Below are 12,674 nucleotides of genomic sequence, written 5' to 3' on the forward strand. Positions count from 1 at the left end.
ACACAGGGGGGGCGGGATCTGGGGGTCTCCCAGATTCCGATAAGCCCCCCGCCCGCAGACCCCCATGACCACCGGCCAGGGTTGTGGGCATGAGGCCCTTGTCCCCATCAACATGGGGACAAGGTGCTTTGGGGGGACCCCAAAGCATCCTCCCCATGTTAAGGGCATGTGGCCTGGTACGGTTCAGGAGAGGGGGGGCGCTCTCTTGTACCCCCTCTTATCTGCGGCCGGCCAGGTTACGTGCTCGGATAAGGGGTCTGGTGTGGATTTTTGGGGGAACTGCACGCCATTTTTTTTTTAAATTTGGGGTGGAGTTCCCCTTAAAATCCATACCAGATCTGAAGGGCCTGGTATGGATATTTAGGGGAACCCCCACGTCATTTTTTTTTACGGTGGGGTTCCCCTTAATATCCATACCAGACCTGAAGGGCCTGGTAATTTAATTTGGGGGGACCCCACGCTTTTTATTTTTTATGAATGAATTTGCTCTGAATTGCCGGGAGCCGACAATTCATTATAGCCGCGAGTGATTTTTTTAAATTACTTTTTTTCCTTCAGGATGTCATTTTGAGCAGGGACAGTTCTAAGTACGGGAAACATGCGCTATTTCATATGCTTACTTTACACCCCCCCTAGGTACGATATTTAAAAGGAATATTTCACTTTTATTGTTGCACTTTAAGCATTATTAAATTCACTGCTCCCAAAAAAAACGGGCGTTTTAAAAAATAAAAAAAAGCATTGATACATGTCCCCTGGGGCAGGACTCAGGTCTCCAAACACTTTGTTAGGACAAAAATTTGCATATTAACCTTTAAAATTAACACTTTTGATTTCTCCCATAGACTTCTAAAAGGAGTTTGGCGGCGGCTTTATATATTAATTGCATTGCGCCCGCTACTACGCCGGTTCATGCACCTAATTAAGGATTCATCCGGCGTGCCAATTAAGCCATGAACCGGCTCAGTGCATTGCTTTTAGTAAGTCAGCCCCAATGTGACTCACACTATTTGGAAGACCCCATGGGGGAAATTGTAACCTGCCTAGGTCTTTCGGAATTGGTTGCTGAGATATGCAACCGTTACTGGATCCCAGAGTGAAGACACAACTGAGTTTCAAGTATCCTTTAATGCCGTCTCTAGGCGTGCTTGTATACAATTCGTTCCTTACAGTAAGGAACAGAGAATACCATCCTTCAAATTCTGTAGGTTCTTCTCGTAGCTAATGTACTTGAAGTCTGGAGTAGGCGCTCTGACCTCCATTGGATTTCAAACACTAACGGTGAAACCTCCACTTCTTGGTCTCCTGTATCTAGATATAACTTGTATGAATTTGGAAGATACCGTTGGCCACGCTGTATGAGTTGTTGAATCTCAGGAAGGAGAATAGGAAGTTCTCGGATCTGAGACTATACCTGTGGGTATCATTGCCTGCAAGCCACAGGGCAATTATTGTTATTACCACCGAACGGCTGTGAATCCGGATAAGGATCCTGGAGACTATTAGGTTTGTTGAATATATACGTATTGGCTAATCTGCCGACCTGGTTGGCTGTCCTTAGTTTCTCTGCTTCCACCTCTGGGAAGCCACCCAAGTTTCTGTCAGACCAATATCTTGATAGCCTTACTCGTTGCCGATCCCTTGACCGGCTTTTGTTTGAGACTGTCCCTTGTCATCCAAAGGGAGTAGGCGAGTCCAGGGACCAAGGACTATACTTACTAGTACCCGCCACCCCCAAGGTATGAGGAACCAAGTGAAATATCCTGTAAGATATGTTATTTAGAGTTATGATTTGCATATAGAAAAAAGACAAGCACTAAAATATGGGAAAAAGGGGGGGGGGGGGGGGACTAGTATACGTGTAGAAACAAGTTTACATACATACGTACATACATGAAGGTGTATCTTAGTACATGTGTGTAATGAAAATATATATTATGTTCATGTGGGAATCTAGAAGGGAACGGAATCAATTATAGGATGGTGTGGATCTCGATACTTTCATTGATACCTCCAGGTGTGAGTGTGTCTAAACTGTATATCCAGAAGGTCTCTCTGGCACAAAGCTTTTTAAATCTTTCGGCTGCCGGGAGGGATCTGTCGTTTTTTTTTTTAGTCCTGTACTTCACGTTTGGGTGATTGAACAAATCGACAGATCCCTCCCGGCAGCCGAAAGATTTAAAAAGCTTTGTGCCAGAGAGACCTTCTGGATATAGTTTAGACACACTCACACCTGGAGTTATCAATGAAAGTATCGAGATCCACACCATCCTATAATTGATTCCGTTCCCTTCTAGATTCCCACATGAACATAATATATATTTTCATTACACACATGTACTAAGATACACCTTCATGTACGTACGTACGTACGTACGTAAACTTTTTTCTACACGTATACTAGTACTCCCCCCCCTTTTTTTCCCATATTTTAGTGCTTGTCCTTTTTCTATATGCAAATCATAACTCTAAATAACATATCTTACAGGATATTTCACTTGGTTCCTCATACCTTGGGGGTGGCGGCTACTAGTAAGTATAGTCCTTGGTCCCTGGACTCGTCTACACCCTTACCTCCTCCGCACCCCTCCTGCCCTCCCCCACTTCCCCCCCTTTCTCTATCCCCCCCCTTCTTTTCTCTGATTCTCCTTCCCCCCCTCTTTTCCCCTCTTTTCACCTCTTTCTTTCCCTCCGTCCCCCTGATTAACCCCTTCCCTCTCCAATTTCCCCCTCTGCTGCCTCATGCGTATGTAGTTATATATACATATATACACACACACACGCGCCCGCGTGCGTGCATGTGCGTGTGTGTGTGTATATATATATATATATATATATATGAATATATGTGCTTCCAGACATATATATATTTTATATATATTTTTGTATTATATTACAATTTCTGTCATTGTTGTTGTCATTATTCGTTGTTCTTATTATTATTATCTGCTGTTTTATTGTTGCTATTTATCTGCACAGATATGCTTATATTATATTTTAATTGTTTTACACAAATATGTTTTTTAAAACAACCCCCCTTTTGTCACCCACCGTCACCCCTCCCTCCTCCCTCCCCCTCTTTTTTCTACATAATTCATATATATGCATATGTATGGATATATGTACACATAGACGTATCTAATAACCTTCATTACAATTAATATGCGTGTGCACATCTTGCACACATGTGAGCACGCACATGTGCATGGTCTGAACATCCACCATGCACGTTAATTTTCTCTCCCCCTCTTTCCCTTCACTCACTCCATCTTAACATAGATACCCCTCCTATCATCAAACAAAATAAATCAAACTATAATCACACCCAATCCAATCCTTCACACTTTTTGAATACATTTTAATCATCTTAAATAATAATTTTAAATATTTCCAAACAATTTAATTTCATTTTAAACCCCATTCTCAATGTAATATCAAATATTCTTATGGCCATTCAAATTGCCTTCACATTGGGCTAACTTTGCCCTCCAGTACCATATGGCTCTCTGTGCCATTCATTGCTGACACCCCACTCTGTGCGTCTCCCCGCCCCCCCCCCCAGGACTTGCAACGGATAGCATTGTGTCTATTCTGGCTCGGTCTCCTCCCCCTCCCCTGCACGTCACATCCTGGCCATAGGCTCAATACTGCCGTCTTGTCCCGCCCCGGTTCCCGCCTCCACACACCCACTGTCCTTGCTACCAGCATCCCACCTCACGCCCACACACGTCCACCATCATCGCCGGCTTGCTCTGCCCTCTTTCGCGTACTCACATGTCCACAGTCACCACCCCTTCTCCCTACAAATTCAGCTCCATTCCCCTATCAAACTAGCTTGATAAAGGAGCGCGACTGCCGCATCATCGCAGTACGCCCGCTCAGGAAACGCGTCGCATTCCAGTGACGTCACTGCTGCCGTTCTGCTAGAATAATTTCCATCTTCCTGCCTGGCTTGAAAGTTTCCCCACCGCCGCCGGCTTTAACACCTTACAGTGGTGAAGGACAGCTTCCCACAGCACAGCGCCCAGCAGAATAAGGACCAAAAGTGACAGACCTGATGACTTCACCCAAAGATTTTATGTACAAATGCCTATTTGAACTCTACCAAATGTGAGTTGCCTGTACTTATTTACATATTAAATTCCTTAAAACATCTACACTTAGAGGCGCCTCTTCCCTTGCTCTTTTTGTTACAGTCTTGGAACATGGTTTCTGTTCTTCTATGATGGCAGCCCTGAGGTTATATTTGTGACCCCTGCAAAAACTTTTCTCCATCCATCCCTGGACTTTCTCCCCTAAACTTGTACCCCCTGAGCTTGGACTCTTTTGTACTGTGCAAATCTTGTGCACATTATTATTATTATTATTATTATTATTATTATTACTTTCATCATTACCATACTTTTATAATATTAAGGAATTCTTGTATTCAGTTTCTGCGTATTTTCTCCTTGATGGCCAAGTGAAGCTACTTGCTGAAACATGGGTATTTCGAAGTGTGTATACATTATACACACACACCCTTGTGAACGACCACAACATACAGAGTATACAACGTAAATACCGACCTATCATCACACACCTAGGTTGGACTTGATGGACTTGTGTCTATCCTCAACCTTACCCACTATGCAATCATGCAACTTGCTAGGTCTAAAGACCATCTACAGTCTTAGTCTAGGTTTCCAATATGGCGACATAAAATTGTGCGATTTTACTGTGATTTCTATGCGTCTTGAATCAATGCCAGTGTATTCTTGATGTCCATGGCCCCCAGTTAGACCACAGTGGGATCAAACGAAGTGTAGGGACTACTTTGAAGTCGCAGCGACTTGGGGTCGCGCCGCTATGAACAATACTCCTTAAAAATCCTGGAGTAGGATTTGTAGAGGTCAAGCTTTACTGACAGCTGGAGAGATTAATTGCAACGATGACCTATGCAATTCTTTTGGATCTTCATCCTTCCTCTTGTTATTCAAGTTTTACTTTTGACTAACGCCCATGTAATCACAACCCTTGTGCTCTGATGCATCATGGAGGGAATGCAATGAATTGGTAGAGGAATGAAAACATTCCATTGGCTTCCTTAATGCACAGGACTCACGGATCCTAAGCTCAAATTTACATATAACTGTCCGCTGACCCTATTGGGCGGCTTGGGTTTAGGCAAATAAAGATGATTATTGATTCTTTATTCTCCGCTATGGTTCTCCCAGGTTTAACTTGTCAGTCTTTTGGCTATCCTCTGGTCATTGGTGATTAACATAAGGAATTAATCTTCCTTCTAGATATCGGCAGATCCGACTTGAACAGTCACCACTCTGACTTAAAGCGGCATGTGTTTACTTGTGGGATGGGCTATAAGGGTTCACTGACCACTATGATTACTGGAGAAACAGCATACAGTCCTGTATCCGCAGTGACTGAACTGCATCATTGGCTATTCCATTTTCAATCTAGGATCCACCATAATAGAGAGCTTATCACTGACCAGAGCTCTACTTTCATCCTGCTCAATCGCAGGTCACAACGACACTACTTAACAGTAGTATGAACCAGTTCATCTCCAGATCTATTTGCTGTCCCAGGGTCTCTGCAAGGATATTGTTTCTTCTGTTGGAAGAATGGCACCCTTGGTTAATCTGTTGAAGCCCGTTTGGCCGGCTGCTTTTGAGGCAGAGGTACACTTTAGATGACTTTGCTTGAATAACTTAGTACCCGAGTTCCACACAGTCAGTTTGGACGAGGTTAAAGTCTCCGGGGCAGATCCACAAAAGAATTAAGCCGGCGTATCTCTTGATACACCACGTAATTTCAAATTTCAAAATCCCGCGATCGGTCCCCGGAGCTGAAAAACGGGGACAGCTGTATGTAAACACAGCTTCCCCGTTCTTCACTGTGGCGGTGGCATCGATCGTGTGATCCCTTTTATAAGGATACACAATCGATGACGTCACACCTACAGCCACACCCCCCTACAGTTGTAAACACACATGAGGTCACACATAACCCCATCAGCGCCACCTTGTGCTTAACTCCCAAACTGCAATTGTCATTTTCACAGTAAACAATGCATTTCAAATGCATTTTTTGCTGTGAAAATGACAATGGTCCCAAAAATGTGTCAAAATTGTCCGAAGTGTCTGCCATAATGTCGCAGTCACGAAAAAAATCGTTGTTTGCCACCATTAGTAGTAAAAAAAAAAAATTCATAAAAATGCAATAAAACTATCTCCTATTTTGTAAACACTATCGCTTATTGCGATTTTTTTTTTTTACCAAAAATAGGTAGAAGAATACGTATCGGCCTAAACTGAGGAAAAAAAAGTTTTTTTATATATTTTTAGGGGATATTTATTATAGCAAAAAGTAAAAAATATTGAATTTTTTTCTAAATGGTCGCTCTATTTTTGTTTATAGCGCAAAAAATAAAAACCGCAGAGGTGATCAAATACCACCAAAAGAAAGCTCTATTTGTGGGGAAAAAAGGACGCCAATTTTGTTTGGGAGCCACGTCGCACGACCGCGCAATTGTCTGTTAAAGCAACGCAGTGCCGAATCGCAAAACCTGTCCGGGTCCTTTAGCTGCCTAAAGGTCCGGGTCTTAAGTGGTTAAATAAACACAGCTGTTTGATTAGGCTTGTTATGGAACCATTAGTGACTGTAGGCCTTCTCAGTCTCTGCCCATTTGTCACTGTCCTTGGCCTGCAACCTTGTTTTGCATTCTGGCCGACACACCAGTTACCACCAGACCACTATGATTACTGTAGCGATTTTTTGATCTGCCCCTTCTGGCAGTTAACTACATAGTGGTTCTTTCAGGGCTGAAGAGGATCTGTCCCTTGTCGCAGATGCAGGTAGGCTGGTGTTGGGGGCTGGAGATTTACACTCATTATGCCCATAATGTGCACTGTTTTAGGATATAGCATATACCTACCTGCCCTCATCTTCATTAAAGTTGCTGGTATCTAGGAAGGCTGATTGCTACTGGTTCACAGATGAGCTGAAAGACTGGAGCCATGCCTGGGGTTATTTTCCATAAATAGTAACCACTACAAACCCCATATCTCTCTGTGGGGTACCCCAAATAGCACAAGCAATTACCTATTGCTAACAGATAAGTACTAAGGAATGTGACTAAACAGATCCTGACTTTTATTTTAGCACCAAGGTCAGCATGTAAATGCATAGAAATAAACACATCACAGACATTCCTACTGTAGAGTTAATGTAATCACAGGCAAGCAGCACAAGTTAATAGTCATCTGACAATTAGCACTAGCAGGTTAAACCTACCTAGACGCATGTACCACCAAGGAGACCAATCTTCAATACACAGTGAGCCCATCCTGCAGGGCCAGGCTCTGCATTAAAATGAAAGGGCTCTCAGTATCACCTGTTCTCAGTTCAAGCTTTGGCAATACTGCATACACAGCCTTCAGTCTGTTTAATATTAGTAAACAGAGTGGCACTATGGACATCCAGTTACATTCACATGTGTGATATATGCTTTTCAGAAATGCAAACTAACAACATACCTGCAGAAAATAAGTCAAGACTGTAAAGCCAAGCTTGTTCAGTTAAAAGGAAGGTTTCAGCCCAGCACAGCACACCTGCCATCATCATCATCAGAATTGCAGACACAAACCACAGCCCTTCAGAAATGCAAGTTTAACCACATACTTGCAGCAGTAACTGAATAGAATTGTGCACCATGTGGTGCCTTACCACCTGCATGCTTCATGTCCAAAGTCCAATGAATGTCCATCCATGGCGTCATGATAAATGAGCAATCCCTAGAGACCAGATGCCCTCACCCCCATATCTTCCTGGATCCTGCTGGGTGGGGGGTCTCCCCCATATAGGCGTTCATGTCTGCCTGTACAGTTGGGAGCGTCGTCACAGGAGAGGCTTGAACCTGTGCGGCTTGGCCAGAAGTGTCCGGCAAGGTAAGGGAAAATAAAAATTCCTGCTTTCTAGCAATAGCATAACTGCCTGTAGCAGTGAGGAAAAAAAAGAGAATACTGCAGGAAGGGAGGAGACCTACTTTTATAGTATAACCGGTCCTGATTGGGCAGGAAAGCGGAGCCCTTCCCATACGTACAGTATATGCTGTCATGCTGTGTCAGGAAAAAATTAATTAACCTGTGGGGTTTTATGCTCATCTGCGCTTCAACAAAGTATATACAACTACTAGTATATACACCTGGTAAGCATATATGAATATACCCTACCTCATCCTTTCTCACTTTTCCTTTCCCCTCTCTTATTTCAATTATTTTTAATACTTACAATTTGACCATTCATACATAGGGGCCTGCCTTGATTCTCTTTCCGGGGGGTTTGGGTGGAGCACCCCCACGGGCTCAACAGGCTCAATGTCCTCTGTGAACTGGTGCTCTATCAATACAGTCTACAGGTAAGCAAACTTTGTAATATCGCAATGCACACATGATAAATAGATTGCAATATCTAGATACCGTATGAGGCTCATTTGTTTGTTCCCCTCCCACACTACACTTATGTGTGGAACACCGCTGTGCATGCAGAAATATATATGTAACTGCACTGTTTTTTCAAATGGTTTATATTGTCATGTTTAAAATCAATCATAAGTATTTGAAACATCATGACACTGATGTAAATATGTATGAACAAATTTATTGGTATTTGTATAGATTTTTTACCACTGCGGTTGCTCTTTTTCTCTTTGCCACCATATAACCTATTTTAAAGTTCATGTACTGTTTTTTCTATTACTTATATGTTATTATATGATGTCTTCCTGTGCTATTTCTTTAAGGCCCTGACGAAGCAGGATTGCCCATGAAACGTGTAGGCCATACCTATTGATATCTTCGGGATCTGCACACCCTGAATTTAAAGGGGTTGTAAAGACAAAAATATTTTCCTCTTAAAGTAAAGTCTGACAGTAGCTGATAAAGTAAAAAGTAATGTTTTGCATTATAACTAGTTTGATACCTGTTGAAATCGAGCTGTTTTATTCACCTCCAGCACTCCTGAATCATTATTCTCACTGACTTCCTGGTTTGCGGTGCGCATTCATTCTTGCAACATCACGGCCTAATGGGAACTACAGTTCCCATTAGACTTAGCCTCCATGCCTGTGAGGTTTACTCGGCAAGAACCAGCAAGAAAACTGCTGGCAGAGCGTTCTTGCCGAGTATACCGAGCGTGTGTATGAAGCTTTTAGGTTTCTCATCAAGAAAACTGCCTAAAATCTCAACGAGAAAAATAAAGAACCTGCTCTCTATTTTCTCGTTGTGATTTTTGGCAGTCGCCGTGGAAACCCGCGCATGTTCGAAATGACTTTGATGCATGCGCGGTAGCTTCCTAGGCATAGGTAGGGTGCAGCAAAATGGCGGCGACGGCATTGAATTTGACGAGTTCGGAATGTGACGAGTGACGGTTCTTTTAAATGGAGTGTCTGTACACTCGGGCGGCAAGAGATTCTTGCCGAGAATCTCGTCAGGAAAAACTTTTTTTTCCTGACGAGATTCTGGCCCGCGTGTACAGGGCTTCAGTTATTGTTGACACGTCCAGGCCAAGTTCCAGGAGACTGCAGTTATTAGAGGATCACTTCCAACATCACAGCACAAAACACTGTTCTTCATTCAAATCACCTAAGCAAGCTTGAGAGACCAATTCCATGCACGCACCAGTCCTTCCCCCTGGAAGATGACAGTGCCCCTGCCATAGCCTTGATACAGGCAAACAAATGAGGAACACTGCACGCTCATGTAATGCTGGGAAGTAACACTCTAAATGCTGCCGTGTCCTAGATCCTGGTCAAGACATGTCAGCAGCACTAAGTTGCCAATTTTTGGCCAGGCTTTAGGGGGGTGGAAATAGCCTACAGGTATGCACTTTCCCTAAAGCTGATCTCCAGCTTTTATTGAAGTTTAAAGTGGTTCTAAAGCATTACTTGTATTAAGGTGAAAAATGTTTAGGGGTCAGTATCAGTATTTACTTACCGGAGCCCTTCATTTGATCCAGCGCTGTTCAGGTCTGCAGATCTTCTCTCCCCTCACTTCCAGATCCCACTGGCTTTGCTGGGGCACCAGGAGCCATTGGGTTCTGCTGCTGTCAATCAAAGCCAGTGACAAGGGAACAGGGGCAGGACTGAGTCCCACCATCTGTGTCAATGGACACAGCAGCGGGGCTTGGTGGTGAGCATGCACAAGTGCCCTGGACAGAGAGGAGGGGCCAAGAGCACCAGTGGGGAACCAGAGATAAGGCGGTTCGGGGGCGGTCTGTGCAATTCCATTGCACAGAGCAAGTATAGAGATGTTTGTTATTTTTTTATTTACCTTTACAGCCACTTTAAATAGTTTGTTTGAACCAAGCTGGTCCAAATGAACTCTTGCTTTCATTAAAAGATGTAGCGCCTGGGGCCGCTGTATTAACTATATGTAGCCTAAGCTACATACAGTATACAACACTGAGTTCCAGCAGAATACAAAGCACCCTGTAATAAAGTCACAACACCATCTTTAAGCATTAGCAGTGACATTGTACATAACTGTTTTTTTTTTTCATCTTACCCTATTGTGGTTTTTCTCCTTGTAATCCAAACACTGCTTAATTAAAGCACAAATAGCAAGGAGTAGAGCAAGGGATACTACTACTATAGCAATGGAAACATTCCTGTCTCTTTCTGTTTGAGCGGTTTCTTGACTTAATGCAGACTTACCTAAAACAAAATAAGGATCTCATTTGTGCATTTTACTTATACTTTTACAATATGTTGTTTCTATCATATTATTAGGATGAAACAAACTATGTTTTAGTCCTCTAACAGACTTTTTAAAAAGGCAGTACAATTTATAACTATAAACAACGAGCATCTACTGTATTGTATGAGGAATTTTATTTTTCAATAATTTATTCATCAAAATGTTAAATTCAAGTGTTATAGCTTTGTATAAAGTAAACATTTAGCAAATAAGCCCCTCTTTTTCTTATGAATTAAATAAAAACCTCAATTTCTCCACCTCAAAAGGCTCTATGCTCTGCTTTCTCACCACACTCCTACTGTCATTCAATAATTACAATATCTGTATAGTAAAATCAGCTGATTGGTACATGAAAACATTAATAAAACCATTCAAACCTCTGCATTGTGCTAATTCACATATTACCATGCAGTACTGCAACTCAAAGCCTATACCATGGCTCAATACATAGTAGCTGTGCATTGTGTTGAGCTGTATCAGGAAAAATATTGTATAACCCCCTTATTCCTGCATTGCAGTGTGTGGCAGCCCATGTAAAATTATTGTTACTCTGCTTTGTTAATTCCCAGTAGCAAGACATAATGGGGCTGATTTACGAGTTGCGGCGCACGCCGAGGCGCAACGGCCGTTTTGGTATTTATGAAGCGTTTGCATCGGTAACGCATCGCTATTCCCCATTTACTAAAGTGATCTCGGCGCATGGGAGGCGTCGCTCAGTGCGCCACTCTGGACCTGGCGCACTGCATCTTCAAATCCAAATAAAACAAAGCTGGAAGTGCCATTATTATGGGGTGATGTGAGGAAGTATAGTAACAACTGCCCAAGTAACAAATATGCCCAAAATAGAATGAGAACGTTTCTTTTTCAGAACAAGCCTGCTGCGCCTGCAAGTACGTTTAGAACTGCGGGAGGTCTATTTGTGCACTGCGCATGCGCAATCGGCATTTGCGCATGTTCAAATGCGTTGGTTCACTGTGCCGGCAAAATCTCTCTAAATGTCAAGTAATGTGAATGCATTTGCGTGGGTTGAACAGGCGCACCTCTAAAATTGTTTTTTTTTTTTTAACGCTGGTTCACTTTTATGTATTTCTTTAAGGATATTTGCACACAGGTCATGTTAGCGTATTACGTTGTTAACATGTTACATGTACCCTGTTTAAATTATGTAAAAAGACTCTCGCTACTCTAGCTCCTCCTAAAAGGGCATTTAACCTTCCCCCTCTAATGCATATGTTTTCTTTGGTCTTTTTTTTGCTTTTAAAGGGAAACTCTACACTCCACTCTCCAAAGGCTGTGAACTGCCTTCACCAATCCAAACCACTTTTGGGGTGCCCAAGCCCCTCCTGCCCCCAAGCATCCACCCCCCTTTCATTAGCTGATTTGCTGTGTTTGGCTAGGGGTTTGTTAGTGCGTGGGAGGTGGTGGTATTTCATGTGGGGGGTTCTCATTTTAAGCCTTTCCAGACCCAAATGGCCTTGTATGTATTGGGGGGGCAGGCTATTTTTATTTATTTTTTTAGTTAAAATCTTGCAGCTGCAATGCCGATTTGTACGTTTTCTCTAAAGCCGTACATCTTTGAAGCAGCATTTTGGATACATGCTACAGATGCACCACTTTACAGGCAGAGTACCCCCCCAAGTTAATATGTTTAGGGCAAGTTCACTCTATAGAAACGCAGTCCAGATGCTTTTCTGCATGTGTGCGTTTTTGATATGTTCCTGTGCATTTATGATGCGTTTTTTTGCATTTTACAGCATTCCAGTACAGTCCAGTGCAGGAAAAATGCAGCATGTTCTACTCTATTTTCTGGAACTGCAAGCAATTGTTTGAACTATGCCATTGAAAAACATATAACCGACTTTCCATGCATTTTTGAGGCATAAAAAAATGCACTGGACTGCATGTGGTGTGAAATGG

At 42.7% G+C, this 12,674-nt stretch overlaps 1 protein-coding gene across 8 annotated transcripts in view; it reads right to left on the reverse strand.

Moving 5' to 3' along the window:
• FLT3LG (fms related receptor tyrosine kinase 3 ligand) overlaps window positions 1-12,674 on the reverse strand; it is a 330,696-nt gene that overhangs the window by 22,826 nt on the left and 295,196 nt on the right. For 7 of the 8 annotated variants that reach the window (XR_005744019.1, XR_005744023.1, XR_005744022.1 and 4 more), the window contains one exon: window positions 10,566-10,714. The exons of the other annotated variant lie outside the window; for it this stretch is intronic. Coding sequence is in view for 1 of the 7 variants with exons in the window: in XM_040327627.1 (XP_040183561.1) it covers window positions 10,566-10,714 (149 nt within the window). In the remaining 6 variants the exon portion in view is untranslated. The remainder of the gene's footprint in view (window positions 1-10,565; window positions 10,715-12,674) is intronic. 8 annotated transcript variants of the gene reach the window in all.

The sequence above is a fragment of the Rana temporaria genome, chromosome 10 (assembly GCF_905171775.1).
Source record: "Rana temporaria chromosome 10, aRanTem1.1, whole genome shotgun sequence".
Classification (NCBI taxonomy): Eukaryota; Metazoa; Chordata; class Amphibia; order Anura; family Ranidae; genus Rana; species Rana temporaria.